At 41.9% G+C, this 21,803-nt stretch overlaps 2 protein-coding genes across 3 annotated transcripts; both read left to right on the top strand.

Moving 5' to 3' along the window:
• The first annotated feature begins 6,447 nt into the window (after window positions 1-6,447).
• Window positions 6,448-10,485, top strand: zswim3 (zinc finger SWIM-type containing 3). The gene is made up of 2 exons (XM_031894541.1): window positions 6,448-7,076; window positions 8,206-10,485. Exons 1-2 carry the CDS (start codon window positions 6,922-6,924, stop codon window positions 10,313-10,315), a joined length of 2,265 nt encoding a protein of 754 aa, XP_031750401.1. The 5' UTR covers window positions 6,448-6,921; the 3' UTR covers window positions 10,316-10,485.
• Window positions 10,486-14,420: 3,935 nt separating this feature from the next.
• zswim1 (zinc finger SWIM-type containing 1) lies at window positions 14,421-19,899 on the top strand. 2 transcript variants are annotated; one of them, XM_012971630.3, is made up of 2 exons: window positions 14,421-14,627; window positions 16,457-19,899. In XM_012971630.3, exons 1-2 carry the CDS (start codon window positions 14,619-14,621, stop codon window positions 17,996-17,998), a joined length of 1,551 nt encoding a protein of 516 aa, XP_012827084.1. In that variant the 5' UTR covers window positions 14,421-14,618; the 3' UTR covers window positions 17,999-19,899.
• The last annotated feature ends 1,904 nt before the right edge of the window (window positions 19,900-21,803 follow it).

Consider the following 21,803-nt stretch of genomic DNA (forward strand, 5'->3'; position numbering starts at 1 on the left):
ACACTCCTAATATAAAAGCAATGTTTTGTGGAGAACAATTCCACCCCTTGTCAGATTTAAATTATGTACACACTGGTGAAAATGTGAAAGCACACACCCCTCCCTTTCCTCACACTGAGGCTCTTTATAATGTTCCGTCATTACTCAGTCCATGTTGCAATAAGACCAGTTTTCACAAATCCACATCTTGTTGGTGTACTCACTTTCCCATCATTCTTAGTAATCTTGAATTTTTTTTAAAAAAGTGTATTTTCCTAGATATTCCATAAAATCAGAACTACATTTCCCATCATCCCCTACTGGACATATCTTAAACATAATATACAATCTAACACAAGCCAAAACATGCCGTATAGAAACTAAAAGGTTGTGATTTTTTACCTTTCTGTTGGAATTACTTTTTTTTAATTTATACTTTCCATCTTGCTGCATTTACAAAAATAGAGTAGTGGCTCTGTGGCTTTCTTAGGTTGTAACACCGGTCTTTTTTTTATAGTTTTTATAAAAGCCTAAAAATGATTGCTTTGTGTAGATACAATTTTATTGTTATTATCTTTCTATTTAATCCCTCTGCTGTTCATCCTACAGTCTCTTGTTTAAAACACTGCCTGGTTGGTAAATTGGACCCTAACAAACAAACAACAAAAAGAAATAGCTGCCGAACTTTCAAACTGGAAAGCTAATGAATAAAAAGGAAAATAATTTAAAAAAATTCAAAATAAAGACCAACTGCAAATCCTTTCAGAATATTGCAGTCTATATTATTCTAAAAGTAAATTTTATTGTGAACTACCCCTTTCAGTTCACCTTTGTAGCACCACATTCTGACATTCTGTCAGGGTTACATTTTCCTCATAATAAGGTTGTACACATATACAGTATGTAGAATGGGCAATAATCATTCACTCTAAAACAGTGGTATAGAGGTTGCCAGAGCTTGGTTGGGTTGAGAGTTTAATTGGGTGGGCAAAAGCATGAATAATTGGGAGGAGGGGTGTTTGAATTTACCATCAATGCTATCAGCAGTACATAATTACTACTGTCCCTTAAGGTGGCCACACACGTGGCGATTTGCGATGTCACACGAAAGATCGTACAATCAGCCACAAACCATTCAGGGCTGAAACGGCAGATAAGGAGGTAGAAACAATAGGATTTCTACCTCCTTCTGCCGATTCAACGCTGAAGGCAGATTTTGCTCAAACACCTTCTATGGCGCCCGATCAAAATCTTTTAACTGGCCCAATCGGCGAGTCGACCGATATCAGCAGCTTCCTGCAATATCGGTCGACTCGCCGACTTGCCATACACGCACCGAATATCGTACGAAACGAGGTTTCGTACGATATTATCGGTGCGTGTATGGCCAGCTTTACCTTAAGGTGGCCATACACAGTGCTTGTTTGGATTGTTTGGCTCTAGGGCCAAATGATGGAATTACAATGACAGGCATATGCGTCGTCAGATCAAGGACCGCATGAATGAGCACATGCAGTCCCCAATCCACCAGAAAACCAAACCTGCCCAATTAAGTTCTGGTAAATTTTAGTTATCAATCTGTCCAAAGGACCTAAATTGGCACCTAAAATCCGCCCATGAATGGCCACCTTTAGGCAATTTTTTTCTAGCTAGCAATTCAACAATCCAGTTGTGCCCGATTTGGTGACATTTGATAACCAGAAAAGAAAGTTTGAGAACAAACTTTATGTTGGTTTGAAAAAGTGAAGTCACTGAATGAAATCTGATCTGTTGTTATTATTATTATTATTAACATGTATTTATAAAGCGCCAACATATTCCACAACACTGTACAATAAGTGGGTTTCATACATTGGACCTACAGAGTAACATATAAAGCAATCAATAACCGATACAAGAGGTGAAGAGAGCCCTGCCCAAAAGAGCTTACAATCTACAAGGAGAAAGGGTTGAGACACAAGGTGTGGGAATGGGCACGACAGAGTTGTGAGAGGTGTGGCACAGGTTATTGCTTTTAGCGGCACACTGAGGTTATTTTAAACAAGATTAGGGTAAGCATCTCTAAATAAATGCGTTTTTAGAAATCTCTTTAAGGCAGAGAGATTGGGAGAAAGTCTGATAGTTTGTGGGAGCGAATTCCAGAGAAGGGGGGCAATCCTTGCAAAATCTTGAATGTGAGTGTGTGAGGAGGGAATGAGAGAGGAGTTGAGGAGCAGGTCAGTAAAGGAGCGTAACAAGCGGGTTGGATGGTACCTAGAGATAAGTTCAGAGATGTAGGGTGGGGCAGAGTTATGAACTGCTTTGTATGTGAGAGTCATTAGTTTGAATTTTATCCTGGATGGTAGGGGAAGCCAGTGCAGGGATTGGCAGAGTGCCACGGCAGAGGAGGAGCGGTTGGAGAGGTGTATGAGCCTGGCAGCAGTATTCATTATGGAATGGAGAGGGGACAGTCTTTGGAGGGGAAGGCCAATTAAAAGGGAGTTACAGTCGTCCAGGGGAGATATTATAAGAGAGTGAATAAGAATTTTGGCAGCATCTTGGGTGATAAATGATCGTATTTTGGAAATATTTCTTAGGTGAAAGTGACATGATTTGATAAGTGACTGGATATGAGGAGTGAAGGACAGGGCAGAATCAAGGATAACCCCAAGGCACCGGGCCTGGGGAGATGGGGTGATGGTGGAATTGTTAACCTTTATAGATACCTCGGGAACAATGTGGGCGTTGGATGGGGGAAAGAGAACCAGTTCAGTCTTAGAGAGGTTTAATTTAAGGTAACGTTGGGACATCCAAGTGGAGATAGCGGGCAGGCAGAAAGAGACACGGCTGGCTGTTCTTGGCTCTGCCCAGTATTTCTAACCTTGGACCACAATTATTTAGTAAAAACCACTGTGCACCCTGGCATAAATAGTGTGAGAATTACAGCATTTTAAATTTAAACCAATAAAATTCAATGAATAAAATCTGATTGGCTGTTAGTGGCCCAACTCACTTTTCCTATTTTTGAACTGCAGTCCCCCAATGACCAACTTTGCAAAGTTTGGGGACTTACGCTTGGGGGCGTAAAAATTGTTGGACTGACAGCATTTTACATTTCACCATTGAAATGTGAAATGTGATTGGCTGTTGGTGACTCCATCCTCTTTTTCTAATTTTGAACCACAAATGCCCAGTGACTAACTTTGCAAATGATTAACAACCCTGGAATTTAATACTTAAATAATGGCATCAGTTTAAATATAAACCAATAAAATTTAATGGGTGGAAACAGATTGGCTGCTGGTGGCTCCACCCACTTTTCCTAACCTTTAACCTTAGTCCCCCAGTAACCAACTGTGAAAAGTCTGGAAACACTGGCATTAAACATGTGAGAATGGCAGCAGTTAAAATTTCCCCATTAAATCGATGAAATGAATCTGATTGGTTGTCTGTAGCCCCACCCACTTTTTTTTCAAACCTTGGATCTTTTATTGTCACCAGTGACTAACTTTGAGGACCTTGGCATAAATAGAATAAGAATGGTAGCATTTTAAATTTCAACCAAAAAAATTTACTAGTTGAAATCTGATCTGACTGTCTGTTGGTGGCTCCATCCACTTTTTCAAACCAAAAAAAAACTGTCCCCCCCAATTACTGTATGAATGGCAGCAGGGTGAATTTCCCCATTGAAAGTCAACAGGTAATATCTGATTGGCTGTTGGTGGTCTGCCCAATTTTTTTAACCTTAAACCACAGTTACCTGTTGCCTAACTCTACAAGGTTTGGGGATCCTGGTGTTATTACTGTGAGAATGGCAGCAGGGGTCTTTTCATTCAGGCTGACCCCATGACTATGTGATTCATGTTTGGTAAGTGTGGCCTAAAAGCTGTAAGATTGGCAGCAGTTTTAATTTCCCCATTAAAGTTAATTGGCGAAATTTGATTGGCTGATGTTGGCTCCTCCCACTTTGGGTTATCCAACAAAGGTTGCTGTTTCATTTGGGGTGACCCCATGATTATGTTATTCAGGTTTGGGGAGTGTAGCTTTAAAGGTGTAAGTGTGGCAGCAGTTTGAAATCTTCCCTGTCAAAGTCAATGGAAAAATTGGGGTATTAGGAGCGGTGCCACAAAAAGACGGGGGGCACAAGCAACCTGCTCCACTATAGGATGAAGAAGTGTGGAGAGTTTGGGCACTGTACCCCTACAACTGTAGGAGGAGTAGCGTTTAGAAAATGGGGGCGCTAAGAAGAGGAAGAAAAGCGGAAGAATAAGATGAAGTCGAAGAACAGTCTGTTGGGTTTTTCAACCCAACATAATAGAACAGATGGTGGACATACAAGGGCAGATTTAGGCTGCCAATTTGGCCCCTTCAAAATTAGTCTTATCTGCCCATGTACAGAGCCCACAAACAGGCATACCCGATTATGTCTAGGCTAAAAGCTCAAGATTACTTTTGGATAATTTCACCCATTAACTGTTTTTAATTAACCATTGTTTTGTCTCTAAATTGTAAAAAAAATGTAGCCCTTGTTTGCACTAAAATCCACCTGGACCCTCCGATGCCACCATGCAGGCCTTGACTTCGATTAAAATAGGCACTGTAATTTCAAGTACAGTGGCCCAAACAGCCCCCACACCAGCCCAATAGTGACTGTCTATGGAATCTTACAGAGGCCTCTCTACAGAATCGCCTGTCTGGGCCTGCCATGAAAAAAAAACCTCAAAGTGACTTAGTAATTTTCACCATTTGTCTTCTCTTAAATTAGCCATTGGTTTGTCCCTTAATTGTAAAAATATGGCCATCTTCACATACAACACTGGATCAGAACTCAATTTAGCTGTGTCTCTTATGAGTAAGGCCCATCTGTGAAACCCCTGCCAGCACCAGTTATCAGACACCCTTTTGGAGCCACATAACTTTCTGCTGAGAAACGGACAGGGAACCTGCACACTTTGGAATTAGCACCAAAGTAAAATATCTCCTAAATTAGCCGTTGTTCTGTCCCTTAAGTGTGAAAAATCTCTCCCCTGCTTGCACAAAAGAATACTGGGAACCTCAAAGTACAAAAACCTGAATCTGACTTAAGGTCCCCATACACGGGCCGATAGTAGCTGCCGATATCGGTCCCTTGGACCGATTCGGCAGCTAATCGGCCCGTGTATAGCGTGTGAGCGGCCTGGCCAACCGATATCTGGCCTGCAATTGGCCAGATCTCGATCGGCCAGGTTACAAATTACAGGCGGATCAGGGCATACCTCCCAACTGTCCCGCTTTTCGCGGGACAGTCCCGACTTTCATTACTCAGCCAGCTGTCCCGGATTTTTGTTTAAATGTCCCGCTTTTCAATTGCCCACTTGTGACTGTGACGTCATGATTAGACTGCTCCGGGAAGCACAGAAAGTTTGCGAGGTGAGCGCTGCAACTGAGATTCCAAGCCGACAGGATGGATTTATTGCTGTTGCCCTCTGCTCTTTTATGGCTCCTTCTCCCCTGCTGCCAGTATGTATGTTAGTTGCAGCTCACTACAGAAGCCTCCCTGTCTCCCACTCCTACCGATTCCTCCCCTCTTCCCGGTACAAGTTTCACTATGCTGTTTACCTGCTACCCCTTACACCTCTTTCACTGCTGAGCTCTCTTTAGCTGTCTCCTTCTGATAACCTCCCTACCCAGAGTTATCCTGAACCTTTAGGCCAACATTTCCTTAACCCCAGTCTTCCTTACTGGTACAGGACAAAACCCTGATGGTGGTCAGTATATCATCTATAATACCACCTGCAGGGTAATTAGCTTAACCATGTTAGTTTGCTACAACTCCCTGCACTCATTAATATCTAAAATACATTCTGCATTCTATTAAAAGTATTGCTGAAAGGATATTGCCTTATACTTCTCACTGTAATGTATGCCTTATACATACACTGTAATGCTTGTGCAACAATGAGTGTCATGACATGCTGTGCTACTGTGTATGGGGGGGCTACTGTGTATGGGGGCTACTGTGTATGGGGGGGGCAAAACTGGTACATACTTATAACTCACTTATAACTGACTGCCTTTTCTCTATACTTGTATTTATATGTAGGAGTTGCTATAATGTTTTCCTTAGGTAGTACAGTATGAGGGAATAGCACATTTGCGTCTGATCCCGCCATTTCATCTATATAAAAGGAGTATTTTTTAAATGGGGTGTGGTAATTGGGGCGTGGTCACAAAAGAGGGCGTGGTCAAAAAATTGCCGTAGGTGGGGATATCAGGTGAAGATCCGCTCGCTTGGCGACATCACCAAGCGAGCGGATCTTATAGTGTATGGGGACCTTTAGCCCTAGTTTGCATGAAAATTCAAATTAGGAAAGATGGCTCTGATGGCAGCAGGTTTTGTTGGCAACAACAACAATTTTTTTTTTTTTCCTGGAACAAGTTTGAGCTCCAAAGACAAGAAAGGAGGTATCTCCCACCAGAAAGTAAATAACGAACTACTTCCTAGTTGTAGCATTACTTTTATGCGCGACATATGTACGTCACCATGGCTCGCCACGCCTCCTAGGCAGCTACGTGATTTCATAGTCTCACGAGATTATACTTGTGACGTGTGGGTTAGATGGCCGTCAGGAGCCGAGGATCAGGATATTTGAACGGTGTTGCGGGACATTTAAACAGCATTCGGGGGCAGAGAAAACTGGGACTGTGCCGCGGAAAGCGGGGCTATTGGTCGGCATGAAGGGTCAGCTGAACAGGCAGCCGGCGTATTTATATATCAGATTAAAAAGCAGCCGACTAGCCTTAAGTCACCCCGCTTTGTGCTAACAGCCTTACATCTAAACTATCCCTTTGGAATCATTTGCAGCATTCTAAGGAGACTGACCCTGTAACCCCCCATGTTATACGTGTCAGTATTCTAAGAGCTGCCAGCCCAGCCGGTATTGAGTGTTTAGTGGCTGATTGGGTGGGGGGGAAGGGTCAGCAATGCTTCTAGGGAGCTGTTTTCTGACGTACGAGGACTTTAATAAAAGGTTTATCTCCTATAAAAATGACACCAAGAGCAACTACAGCATCCACAGCAGCACCTCTGTACTGGAACACAATGAATCCCAAGGAGCCTGTGTGCGGGAAGATGTCATGTAAGGGTTCTTCAGCTTGACTTCTGTGCTTCATTTACACCTTCAAACACTGACCTGTTCATTTATCCTTTTTGTTCTGCTTGTAATTTCAGCGGCTATCTGGTTTCTAGGGTCCAATATACCTTAGCAACCAAGCAGTGGTTTGAATGAGAGTGTGGTAGACGAATAGGAGAGGGCTTTAATAGAAGGATACAGATTTAAAAATAAAATTGTAGCCTCACAGAGGAACATTGTATGTTTTCATATGTAAATTGTCATATCTTGTATTAAAAAAAATAAAATAAAAAAAAAATTGTAGTCTAGAATATATTTATTTATAAATAGGGAAATATATATATATTTAACTGCAATGTAGTAGAAATTTAAAGGGTCATGCGTTAAACTGTACTAAGAGGTATGGTCTTACCTAGGAAGTTTCTCCACTTGCTGTTTTTCTACTGGCAGAAAACTCCTCCTTCAGCCCCCTATCCACCTTGTATATGTGTGCATTAACTCGAATGCAGTCCACCTGTCGCTGTGTGTAAAATATATATATATATATATATATATATATATATAGCAACAAATAACCGAAAAGTGCTTGTGTGGATTTTTGGGCCACAAAAAGACTTCAAACATAAATAAAGGCAGCTCTCTCAGCATTATTATTCTTTTCTCTAGATGGACTGAAAAAAATGTTGCTGCTCCCGTAGGCTATCACATGCAGTTGTTTCTCCGCCGTTAGTATGGATTCAGTTACCATCATAGCGGTGTATTGGGGTACACCGCTATGATGGTAACTGAATCCATACTAACGGCGGAGAAACAACTGCATGTGATAGCCTACGGGAGCAGCAACATTTTTTTCAGTCCATCTAGAGAAAAGAATAATAATGCTGAGAGAGCTGCCTTTATTTATGTTTGAAGTCTTTGCAGCAATACTGGTTTCCAAGGAATTTATGACAGAGTTTTATCTGCTGTTAGCTTCAACTTGACCCACTACATTTAATAAGTTGCACAGCACTGGCCTATAGCATATGACAATTAGGAGCTAGTAGGTCCATAAAATGTCAATTAACTACATTATACAAATGTTTGTTTATTATGAATACTGCTTCTTAAACACATTTTTCTGTCTATTGCATTGCAGATTCGCCCATTTAAAATTTTGTTGTTCACGGAGGCAGGAAAATCCATGCCCAGCTTACTTTGTTCTGCAGTATGACGAGAAACTGGATTGCCTAGTGATAAAGGATGAGGACTCTGATCATGTCCACACTGAGGAGCTTTCCAATGAAACAGAATCTCTTTCTGAAAAATCTGAGCCGCTGCCCAAGAAACTGTGCAGTGAGAAGCTATTTTCAGCTTGCACAGATGAGAATACAGTACAGGTCTGTGTAAATATGGAGGATCTGTCAGATCTAGATGACTGCCATGGTGGTTCAGTCAATGAGACTGACAGTTTAGAGAATGCTGTCTTGGGGGATGCTGTCACGAACTTGACCCAACTGATGAACACATTTTTGTCTGAAGATACAGGTGCCAAGGCTACTATGACCATTGGGAGTCGTCAGGAACTGGAGCATTTGGGTTTCCAGACCAGTAAAATGGGTGGTTTGTTTGAAAAGTATCCAGAGAGTCTTGTGCTACATAGGGTCACTATCAAATCTGGTTATATCCTCTATGCTTTCCTGGTTGAGACCAAAGAGCGTGGCACAAAAGTAGTCCACTTCGCCTTTATCAGAAGGGAAAATACAAACACCTTGCACAAAATGTTAACCGTCTTTCAAGACTTCAACGCAGAATGGCTAAAAGTAAAAGTAATCTTTACGCAAATAGCTTTTGGCCACACGGCCCTTCTGAAAGAGAGTTTTCCTTTTGCACAGGTTCTGCTGTCAGTGTATCACATGACTCGTTTGATTGAGCGAAAGATCAGAGGACCTGCTACAACCAAGGAGTGGCTTCAGAAATATTTAGATGATGCTATATACAACACATCTCCAGAGAAGCTGTCGCTTCTTGCGGAAAAGCTGCAGGGCAGAGTGGCGAAAGAGCTGTACGACTTCCTGGGCACTCACTGGTTTTCCTGTGAAATGCTTTGGTACATGCATGTAAAAAAGGGCTTGCATTCATGCAGCACCTACATGGATAGTCTGGATGTTGTCACCAAAAAAATAGGCTGTTTGCTGGACAAACAGAGCTCGATAGAATCAGGTATCCAGAAGTTTGTGGAAAATGCAGACTGTTTCAACAGCAAAGTATTAGGGAACCACAGAGATGGTTCCTTGGGCTTTGTCAGGCAGAGCCCCAGAAAATCAAACAAAAACAAGAAAGTGATTCAAAATAAAAAAACGTTACCTTCGCCACCAAAAGTCTCTTCACCCAAGCCTTTAGGAATCATTGACACAGCACTGAATGTTAAGAAAGAAGAAGATGCTTCCCCAAATGACTGTCCCGTTGAGCAATATGACAGAAAATCTCCCCCATGCTCCTCCAGCATTTTGAGCAGATGGTTAGTGCAACAGGAAATCTCCAAGCAGGGAGATAAAGAAACTGCAAAAAAGTTTATGGCCCACAAAATTGCGCCAGCTCAAAAGGGTCAAGCCAGACCTCTGAATGCACCAGATACCATGGCTTCAGCGTTGTGGGAGCACTGCAATCGTCTCGGCTTCCAGCTTTGCATGAAGGAGTGGGAGTTGGTGAAAGGGGCCACGCATCTTATTAGTGCAAAGAGCAACTATATCGCTGTCCAGATTCTAGAACAACCACAGCAGATCAGTATTGGTTGCCGTTCTTGCACCTGCTACTTCAGTGGACGCTACCAGCTGCCATGTCGGCACATCCTGAGTATGCTATATGGAAGCAAGAAGCCTGTGGAATTAGCCATGGTCTCTGGCAGCTTGCAAAAGAAATACATTCAGCCCTTGTGTGGTTTGAAGGTCTGGAACAGGTTATTGCACTATGCTAATAATGAGGAAGAAGTAAAGGAAAGACATTGCAAGATTCGGACTCTCACAAAGGAACTCTCAAATCTCCTCTTACAGTGCGGAACCCCTGAATTGAAGGCCAGGTGCTGTACTTTGAAAAACATGATATACAGGTGGAGTACACAGTCTAAAACAGATGTCAGTCAGGATCATGTTGAAATTAACACTGTAAGACCTCCCTATCAGTGGGTGAAGAAAGAACCCTCAGAGGGAGAAGAGGATTACGGTTGTCGGGAACTGTGTAGATTGGATTTTCACCCATCTCAGAGCTAAAGCACAAACGACTACTGAGACATGAAAGTAATTGTTAATGTGATCTCTGTACTTACCTCATGCCTTCAGTGAACTGTGTGTCTGGGCCTTAATATTTGTGTCTATAAACCAACAATGCCGAAAATGTATTTATTGTAAGAAAATAAATCTTTTTGTACATATCCTTTTAATCTATATATTTTTTCTTTTGGTATGTACATGTAGCAGGACTATATATCTTTAGAATTGGATTTTGGACTGTACTAGGGATGCACCAAATTCAGGATTTGGTTCAGGGTTTGGCCAGGATTCAAACTTTTTCAGCAAGATTCAGATTTGGCCAAACCCAAGTGCCTGGCCAAATCCAAATTCTTAAAATTGTGTAAACATGGAGTTACAATACTTTTCACTTGCACTTTGTGCATGGTTCTCTTTAACCCTTCCATTCCCACATTTGCATATGCAAATTCAGATTTGGTTCCTCTTGCATGAAGGATTCACGGTTCAGCTGAATCCCAAAAAAGTGGATTCAGTGCATCCCTGGACTGTACCGCTTTGATGTCCAGCATTCGTTTGGTCCCCCTTATAAGGCTACAGGTACAGGTATTTGAAAATATTGTTATTCGGTGCATTTAGCATTCTAAGGCAGAAAAAAGTGTTTGCCAAACCACAGCCTAACTGACTTTTAATTTGGTCTTCTGGTACTAGTAGAGCAACTAACTTTATTCTTCCCAGCCAGGGGTGAGCCCTATGGATTGGGAACTACTAACTAGACCCACCTGTTTTAGGTTGTGCTTCAGAAGCAGCAGGCAGGGGGAGGCATATAGGCATACTCCCCCCACCCACCTTGTGCGTCAGTCTAATCTTATATACAGATTCTGAATTATGGGAAGGCCAACACCTGCAGAATGCATTAAATTCAAATAATTCATTTTTTTTTTACAAATTATTTCCTTTTTGTCTGTAATAATAAAACAGTACCTGCACAGAGCTGCATGAATCCATATTGGTGGCAGACATAAGATATGGTGATCCAACTCATGATCCCTTAAAGACCCATTCCATTAAACCCCAAATCTATATATTTTTTACAGTATGTATAATGTGTGTATTTATCCAGAAACCCTTTATCTAGAACAGTGCTGTCCAACTTCTATGGTGCCAAGGGCCGGAATTTCTCTAGCATACATAGTGGAGGGCCGCTAATGAAAGCCCCTTTTTTTTTAAACCAGCCCCTTTTTTTTTAAACCACCCACTTCAAACCACACCTATGCTACCTGTGTGTGCCATGCTCTGTCTGCCCTATGCTGCCTGTGTGTGCCATACACACAGGCAGCATAGGTCAGGCAGAGTACATTCAATGACACAATGCTGGCATTCAATGACACAATGCTGTCACTGTTCCTACACTCTACTCGACCTGCCCTCTGCTGCCTGTGTGTGCCCTTCTCTGCCTGCCCTTAGCTGCCTGCATGTACCATGGTGTGTCTGCCCTATGCTGCCTGTGTGTGCCCTTCTCTGCCTACCCTTAGCTGCCTGCATGTACCATGGTGTGTCTGCCCTATGCTGCCTGTGTGTGCCATACTCTGCCTGCCCTTAGCTGCCTGAGTGTGCCATGCTCTGCCTGCCCTATGCTGGCTTTGTGTGCTATACTCTGTGTGCCCTTAGCTACCTGCGTGTGCCATACTCTGCCTGCCCTTAGCTGCCTGCGTGTGCCATGTTCCGTTTGCCCTTAGCTGCCTGTGTGTGCCATACTCTGCCTGCCCTGTGCTGTCTGTGTATGCCATGGTCTGTCCGCCCTTAGCTGCCTGTGTGTGCGCCATGCTCTGTCTGCCCTATGCTGCCTGTGTGCTATACTCTGCCTGCCCTATGCTGCCTGTGTGCTATACTCTGCCTGCCCTATGCTGCCTGTGTGTGCCATACTCACAGGCAGCATAGGTCAGGCATAGAACATTCAATGACACAATGCTGGCACTTCTCCTACAATGTGGGTATTCACAGTCTGAGCCTGAGGTGTGAACAATGCAGAGATAAAAAAGTGTGAACAGTGCTGCCAGTTGGACAGCACTGATCTAGAAAGTTCCAAATTGAGGGTAGGCCATCTCCCTCAATTTTAATAATAATTCAAAAAATGTGAAAATGATTTACCTTTTATCTGTAATAATAATAACACAGTACCTTGTATTTGACCTTGTACTACGATATATGAATCTTTAATGGAGGCGAAAGAATCCTATTGGTTTTATTTACTGTTTAAATGATTTTTTAATAGACTAAAGGTGTCCATACACGTTACAATAACTATCTTTCCTGCAACCATTGGTCAGATATGCAGGTAGAAACAATAGGAATTTTACCCCTTACTGACAGTTCAGCATTAATGCACAGCTGATCTTCGGGTGCATCACAATTTTTCATCCTGCATGTTCAACAAGACAACCAATATCCAAGGCTATTGCCGATATTGGTCGCCTCATTAACCCCACCATACATGCACCGAACATCATACAAAACCTTGTTTCATACAATATTGGTGCATGTATGGGCACCTTTAAAGTATGGAGAACTAAATTAAGGAAAGACCCCATACCTGAAAAACGTACAGGTCCCTAGCATTCGATAACACGTCCTATACTTTATTTAAAACCTGAAGAACAACACTTTTAGTGTTCAAAATGTTGGATTAATAAAGATTATTTGGTTTTTTTTAAGTCCCTGTGTGTGTGGCGCTCTGTTCTTTTTACATATATATATGTAGGGAAACTTTACAAACAATGTAGATCTCTCTAAAAATATATTGCATAAACCAGCTCATGTAAAATCATGATTCATCTAAAGAAACCATTTTCATAAAAATATACTTCTTTTGTGCTATTGGATACTCCTAAATAGAAAATTGCCATTTTAAGAATTAAGGGCCGCTTCCTGGGATCACAGGATTTACAAGGCCACACATACATACTAGGCCACATCAGCCAATGAATGGACCAAGTTCTGCCGATTGCTCCCACACTCATTCCTGTTACAGTTAGAGCTGCATTATTTCTAGTCATGTGATCTTGGAGGAAGCCCACAGCCTATTACTAAATGGTGAATCAAGGGAAAGGATGAATAGGGCAATATTTTCTGATATATATATATATTCCAGTTTGGTGAGATTCTTTAAATAACCTGCCAAATTTAGTCAAATGGGAGTGGTATTTAGGGGGTGTGGTTACAAAAACGGGCCTGGTCAAAAAATTCTGCCACACTGTGCCCGGCATTTGTTCTTGTCCCTCTTTCCGTTTTCAAAATGTTGGGAGGCAGGGGCGGGCCAAGCCAACCGGGTGCCCTAGGCAACTCGGTCGGCCACCTCGCCCCTGCACCTTCCTCTTTGCCCCCCCCCTTTGGCGCGCATGCGCAGTTGAACGCGCTGGGGGCGGGGTTCGCGTTGCGAATCTATGGATCATTGCCCCCACCGCGTAGGGACAAGCGGCGGGGGCAATGACTAAAGAGAGCAGACTAGGGGTAAGCAGGAGAGGCTGCCTGGCGCCCCCAATCATTGCGCCCTAGGCAGCTGCCTCTTCTGCCTACCCCTAGTTCCGGCCCTGTTGGGAGGTATGCATTAACCTTATTCACAGCTACACAGGGTTACGTGGTCCCAGGTACCTTTCCTAAGCCACATGCACTGTTGTCTACAGATGTGCAAAAACTGCCCCCCCTGTTTACTTTGTAGGGGAGACAGGACAGACCTTGGTTTCATATCTTTTTGGATTTTGGTCTGAGCAGATCAGGGGGCATGGTTAAGCGTGGACATTTTTTTCTGTGGATACAGAATGGGAGAGGGATACTAGCTATATTATGAAGACTCTGATGTAAAACACATTCCAGTAGTTATGTTTTCTTTATCTAGTCAAATTCCCCCTTACTTAGTATTGCTCATTTAAGTCATATTGATCAAATTCCAGATAGGTATGTATTGTATAAAGGGGATTACACACAGCCAATTATTTAATTTTACTTTTTTTTTTGTTATCTGCGTATGCCTGTTAGAGCTTGGTTGCTAGGTAAAGTAGGGTTCCCACGGCAGCGTTGGAGCCCCTCCTACTCGCCATTCTTATTGGACAAAGGCTAAAACCTTGTGATTGGAGGAAAAGCGTCGTGTGATACGTGTTTTTTCTTTAGCGATCCCTTGTTCCAGGAAGTGTGCTGATTGTTTAGGATCGGCAAAAGCAATCTCTCAATTATATGGCTACTACCCCTGAAGTGATCGAGGAATCCAGCAGATTGCATTGGCACTGCTCGCTCCTGTTTGTTTCGGGCTCAGGACTCGTATTAGCTGGAAATGACCGAGGTAACGATTTAAGAGCTAGACGAATGCATTACTTGGTAATGTAGGAGCATTTTATCTGTGCAGCAAACATACTTGCTTACAGTCTGCGCTTCTCTACCTGTCCTACTGCTGCTACCAGAATTCGGAGAGCTGGAAACATGCAGGCTGGACATTAAGATTAGGGCCAACCTCCCTGCTCTAGCACCAGTAACCTTTACTTTCACACCGGGTAGACATATGTCCTGATACAATATTACCACCTATTTTGAAAGGCTGCAGGGTTACCCTTCATGCTAGGCAGTACAGTGACAAACCATCCATTAAGGTTTTGACATTGATTAAAAGTAGGCCCTGGCGTTTTAGTTACACAGAGGCCCAAACAGCCCCCTCCAGCCCAATAAATAGTGACTGTCTATGGCATCTTACAGCAGCCCCTCTGGCATTTTCCAGAATGCACAGATTGCCAGCCTAGGGCTGGCCCCATTATTAACAATTAAATGTGTGTTTGTATTTAACTCATGGCTTCTCCTAGCTCCCCTTCTTTGCAGTGGGCAACCATAATGTCAAGTTTTTGTATCCTCTCCCTCAAAAAGTAAAAATGAAATCCACTAAAATTGTGTCTTGTCCCAGCCAAAGACATTTCTGCTATGGTTATACTATTGCAAGGATTCATTTCCCCTTTTCACAGTTGCTCCTAGCATTTGAACTGATAAAAGTGGGTTTCAATATTAAAGGGAAAATGTAGTCTCCTTTTTGACATGGGCTTATTTAGTTGGGTTTAAGTAAGCATAAGTGCATACATGCTATGTGAACTGCCAGAAATATATATAAAAGTATTTCTTTTTTACACAAATATGTTTGTATATCTTTATGTATAAAGCGCTACTTATATATGCGGCGCTGTACAGTAGAATAGATTAATATAAACAGGGGGTTATTAAGATAATCATAGATAAATAAAAAAGTATAAAAATAAATACAAGATACAGTTGCAATAAGTTTAGAGTCACAGACACAAGAGGATAGAGGTCCCTGCCCTGTAGAGCTTACAATCTATATGGGAGGGTAACTTACAGACACAAACAGAAAAATATAAGTGCTGTAGGTCACAGTGGGTGACACTACAATATAAGTGCCAGTTCCCAGATCAGATACTGTGCAATTGCTCCAAAAGATAGTCTTTAAGTTTAGTTTTAAAAAGACTGAGGGACGTTTCTCTCCAGAGGAAATCAGGGAGGGCATTCTAAATGTAAAGGTCCCCATACACGGGCCGATTATAGCTGTCGATATTGGTTACCTGGGACCGATTCGGCAGCTTATCAGCCCGTGTAGGGGCAGAACCGAGGGGCCTGGCCGACCGATATCTGGCCTGAAATTGGCCAGATATCGATCGGCCAGGTTAGAAAATCCAATCGGATCGGGGACCGCATTGGCTCGCTGATGAGGTCCCCGAACCGACTGCCCCATATCCACATGTAGAATTTGATCGTTTGGCCCCAGGTGAAGTATCAGGGGAAGCAGCCAGTGAATATGTTCGCAGACACTGCCTGCATTGGGCGCCACAGTATACTTGGCAATTTACAGTTTAATTTTGTGTGTATCTGGCGTGAGTGCAGAGATAAGCAGGGACAATAAGGAGTAGATCTTCTATTGCTTAAGAAAGTATGCAGCAGCCCCATGTATTTGAAAATGCTCACAATTTTTAGTTTTAGTTGCTGTTAAGGGTCTCATTAAAATGGTTATAAGAGATGTGGATCTTAAATGTAAAGTAGCTAGCTAGCATGTCTTTGTGTGTCTTACACTGCTATATTAAACCACTGTTTAAACACTGTTGTGTTCCCCTTAAACAGATGTTGAAAATCCAGCTCAAGTCCTTGGAAAATGTCAGTCCCGCAAAAAACAAGGTTTTCCAGTCACTGCAGAACGTAATGATTAACGATCCTGGTTCACAGCTTAGCTTTCAGCTGGATACACACACCAACATAGAATCAATCAACTTCCAGTCCAGCTTCATGACCAGGGTGTTTAATGAGAGCCCAAAAGCCCTGCTGATGATTCGCATAAACAATACCAAAGGGAAAACCTTATATCTGTTTGCAGCAGATGGGCCATGTATGAGGATGGAGTATGACTTTTTAAAGCTTGTACACTTAGCTATCCCTAAGGAAGAGACTCCCAAAGGTTTGACTGACATGTTCACTCTGTTGAAGGATTTCAACTCTCGCTGGGCTGATATCAGTACCTTCCTGGTGGACCCTTTATTTAAAGGCAAATATATAATTTCCAAAATTTTCCCATCGGCTGAGGTTGTTCTTTCAGCTTATCATGTCAGCAAACACATACAGGAAGAGATTTACAGTCTGTCGTTGCCTCAAAAGTCAGAGAAGTTGTTAACGGAAGCACTAAAGAAGACAATGTGTTCAGCCACAGATACAAACCTAAAGAAGATGCATATGACCCTGCTACAAATTTTAAAACCAGATCAAGAGGCTGCCATGAATCCAGACCTACTCCTAGAGGATAAGATATGGGCCTTACACCGCTGGAGAACTCCTCCTCAGTGCTCTGTATATTTCCATACAGTGGAAGTGGCACGTAAAGAGTTCAGCAATATCTTCGATAAACCCGTTGCATTAGAGACTGTTGTCACTGATATAATTAAATTCATACAGGATAAAGCACATAAATGGCAGGTTGAAAAACTCACCTGCAGTCCAGATGATACATCCCTTCTCTGTTCAGGGAAATGTCCAAAGAAAGAGAGCTATGGGCCCATGTCATCAGATTTTTGTTTAAAATCAGGGACAGAGTCAGACTCCAGCGTGAAACCCAAGGAGGAGTCCAATTTGGAACCTGAGAGGCAGACAGAGGCAGGGGAATTAATTTGTCAGTCTCTGGATCGCGTTTGCATCGCTGCGGCTTCTGATCTGTGTATGAAGGAGTTATGCGCTGCACAGAAGTCTGCACAGCTCTTGCTCAACAAGACTGACAATATGGTCATCCAGCTTTTGGAGAATCCTCAGGAAGTTACCTGGGAGAGCCCAAAACAATGCACCTGCTACTTTAATAAGTGCCTCAAACTCCCCTGTCGCCATATTTTGGCTGTGCTCAATGCCAATAAGGAGGTGCTAAAGCCTGAAATGTTTGATAGCGCTTGGCATAAACAAACTAATGGATATGAAAACATACTCCCTGTGCCCATCCCTACCTTAGAAATCATCAAGGGGGAGAGCAAGGGGATTGCTGATAAACACATGCAAGTGGAGACCCTCATGAATCAGATGGCTCAGTCATTAGCGGATTGCAGTAATGAGGTTTTCCAACACCGGTATAGTATGCTGAGAGAGTTAGCAGACTCTTGGATTGGCCCTTATGAGCAGGTGGAACTGTAGAATAAATTTATTGTCCGTATTCATTGTTCTGCCAAGTTTAGATTGCCAGGTACATTAGAGGCACCCAAACTGGTTCTTAGTTATACATGGACTGAATAGGAGGATTCCAGCAGACGTTAGAGAAGCAGCCCAGACATTGCACTCAGGACCTGCTAAAAAAAAATATTTATTTCAACAAATACCTTAACATTTCATTCACTGTAATTAAATCAAAAAGTTACTTAAAATCAATGATTCACAAACAATTCCACACAGCTGGCTCTCCTCAATATATATAGCGCGCACAGATACTCTGAATTATGAAAAGTATATTGCTCATACAGAAAGTTGTTTAGTTATGTATGTATGTGTGAAAATAGGCGGCTATTATCCGTTCTTGTTTATATACACATCCAGCTATCAAGGTGTATTCACTGTGAATACAGTAGCAGACCACTTCTATTCACTGCATCATAAATAACATGCTGTTAAAATAACTGCTGTAGACCGTGACATCACGACTGATCCTTAGGAGCTGATCTTTTAAAGGGGAGTCTAAACCCAAAAAAATGAGTTGAAGTAAACTGATTCATAGTGCTCCTTTGAGCACGTTTGCAGTTTAAATTCATTTTTTATTTTTAGTGGTTTGTGAGATTAAGTTAGCTGTTTTATACTGCCAGGCAGGCTTGGATCTGCAGCTGTTTTTTGCATGCACTTTTTGAATTAACCCTTGGGTTGTTGAATCCCAGTTGAACCAAAAGCCTGCTATTAGCAGTCTAAAATGCAGATATCTAAGAAAAAATTAGTAAACAAATATAAATTATAAAAGTGATCAGATAATCTTCCCTTTAGTAAATTTAATAATAAGACCAGTTAAAGAGGATCTAAACTCAAACAATGAATTAATGTTATCTTAGTCAGGGTGTGTCTCCAGCACTTTTGCAATTTACATTCACCTTTTTAGCCGTTTCTAAGATTTGAATTTGTAGACTGAAGAATTTGGGCTTTAACTGAGAGTCAGAAACACAAGGGTAAACAGAATACAGGAAGTGCATAGAAAATACATAGACAGTTAAGGTGATGTATACGTGAGGGCCTCTTATATGTTGGGCAATATCAATATGATCTGATCTCTTGGGCCAACAATTGGATCATAATGGGGACCAATGTAGGCCAACAGGAAGACCACATCAGCACAGCGATGCTGTCCTCAACCCCATGGGATTATTAAACTTTCACAAATAGATTCCTACACAACACTATCAGACAGGAAGTCAGAGAGGGTCCATAAGGAGGCTGATAAGTTACTGACATAGTCTTAGGGCAGTGGCACACGGGGAGATTAGTCGCCCTCGATAAACTTCACTATTGAGGGCGATTAATTTCCCTGACATGCCATCCCACCAGCAAGAATATAAATCGCCGGTGTGATGGCATACGCGTTACTTCGGTTTTACGAAGTTGCCAGAAGTTTCCTTGTGAGGCAATTTCGTGTGACTGAAGCCACTGCCGTTAGGGGGCCGAAGCTTAAATCTGCGCCTGTATGGCCAGATTTAGGGTCGCTGATACTTTGGGCCTTTAAAAAAACTGATGAGCTGAAATCAGAATGAGACTGCCTATACCTCCTGAAACCATTTACAACAGAAAACGTCACCCAATCCACTTGAGTGGCAAAAGATGTAATGTGATCTGCTTAAAGGGAGTGGCATGTTGTGATATTAAAAGCAATCTGAGCCAAATGTCAAGGTGAAGTTTGCCCCATCTGTATCTTAAGGCAAACTATATCCTTGTTATAAGCAGACGTAATTTCTATTTGCATCATGACAGACTTTCTTAGCTACAAATCTGTGCAGTGGGAACTACTTGGTGTGTTGTGTCTTCAAACTTTGCTATCTAAAGAAAAATAAATAGAAGCCAAACTTTGTGGGTTTTTTTTTTTTTGTTAATGTACCAGAAGTAAAAAAAGAGCACAAGTTAGTTGTGTGTGTGTAGGTGCAATATTCCAGTGGACCCCTGGCAGTGACAAGGGTCAATATCAGGGCTCTTTTGTATCTGTGCGCCCTTGCTTTGGACAATGTTGACATTTTCTGTATCTACTGTCCCTCTCTGCTCATCTTAAATCATCATTAAATTATATCCACAGACACAACTGTGATTTTGGTGCAAGGAACAATTCTGTGGGAATCAGGGCTGTATTTTTATATATATATATATATATATATATATATATATATATAAAATCAATAACGTGAAAAAAACCTTTTCTGCTGCCGCCAGATCTACTGGTGGAAATCTGGGGGAAAAGTTTTTTTAAATCCAGTCAAGATTTTACGCCCTTATTGAAAATGAAAGGATTTTAAAAACAAAAACACAATCATGGAAAAATAAAAAGTCTGTCCGTTATGGCCTGATTTTTTTTTTCCCCTTGCCTCAAATTGAATTAGCAATTTTAAGTACCGGTAAATATGCAGTCACTATAACATATTGATGCAAACATTGGCAAGGAGAAAATTCATCTAAGTACATATGAGCCTTGAGGGCCCCAGATTAAAGAAAAAGGTGAAGAAACACTGGGTTTACAGTACAAAAAATTAATCTGCTGGTTGTTAGATGTAATTTCGGAGAATATCTGTTCTCCAGCTCATGTACAGGCTGCTGATGTACTTTTGCTCCCATATTTTGGCAGTACAGGTTCATGTAGATCAGGGATCCCTAACCTTTTTTACCTGTGAGCCATATTCAAATGTAAAAAGACTTGGGGAGCAACACAAGTATGAAAAAAGTTAATGAGGGTGTAAAATAAGGGGTGTGATTGGATATATGGTAGCCCCTATGGGGACTGGCAACTTACAGGAGGCTCTTTTTGGAAGTACAACTGGTTTTTATGCAACCAAAACTTGCCTCCAATCCAGGAATTAAAGTGCTTTGAGGCCACTGGGAACAACATCCAAGGGGTTGGGGAGCAACATTTTGCTCACGAACCACTGGTTGGGGATCACCGATGTAGATGTAGACATTCCTTATTCTGTACTTTTTTTCCTAAAAGCTGGATTTTTACTGATGAAGATCTGGGTAGCTTCGATCATGTCCTCTTCTGGAATCTGTGAAACAAGCACTGATGGAAGATGCCAGCCTTTCTTGCCAGCATGCACTCTTTAAAGGGATAGACTGTTACCAGGTCCAGACTGGGAAATAAAATAGGCCTTGGTATTTCCATTGCACAGAGGCCCAAACAGCCCCCCCACTGGCCCAATAAATAGTGACTGTCCTGTCTGTGGCCTCATACAGCTCATCTGGCATTCATTAGAATCTACAGATTCCTTGTCCGGGCCTAACTGTGACCCTCTTCAGGTCCGATACAGAAATGGAAGCACTGTTCAAAACAAAGGAATTACTGGTATAAGGTTGGAGGCTAACCGTGTAGTCTAATATATAATCAATATTTTTTATTTACAGTTTTTGGTACTTACAAAAAATCTTTGCCCATTACAGTGCAGTCCAATTAATTATTTGTCTGGCAATAGTTTATCAGATTTGACAAAAAAAAAAAAAAAAACCAGACAAACATAAAAATATACATTGCACAAGAATAAGGAAATACCATTTTTATAAAGGAGAAGTATGAACCATTAGGGCTTGTGCAGAACATACATTTGCCTTAAATAGATGTGATTTTACTTCTTAGGCTGAACAAGGAAATTAAACTAGTTTTCTTAGCTTAGCTCTGTCTCGTTCTGTCAAGTCACTGTTTGAGGAGTAGTAGTATAATAGCAAATGGTGTATGCAGATCTGAAGTCTAAGGCACTTAGGACGCTTCGCTTAGGCC

Source organism: Xenopus tropicalis, chromosome 10, assembly GCF_000004195.4.
Source record: "Xenopus tropicalis strain Nigerian chromosome 10, UCB_Xtro_10.0, whole genome shotgun sequence".
Lineage (NCBI taxonomy): Eukaryota > Metazoa > Chordata > Amphibia > Anura > Pipidae > Xenopus > Xenopus tropicalis.

Coding starts and splice junctions, on each gene's coding strand:
- zswim3 (XM_031894541.1), top strand. CDS start 6,922: ATGCTTCTAGGGAGCTGTTTTCTGACGTACGAGGACTTTAATAAAAGG. Junction 7,077..8,205: donor TGTGTGCGGGAAGATGTCAT/GTAAGGGTTCTT, acceptor ATTGCATTGCAG/ATTCGCCCATTTAAAATTTT.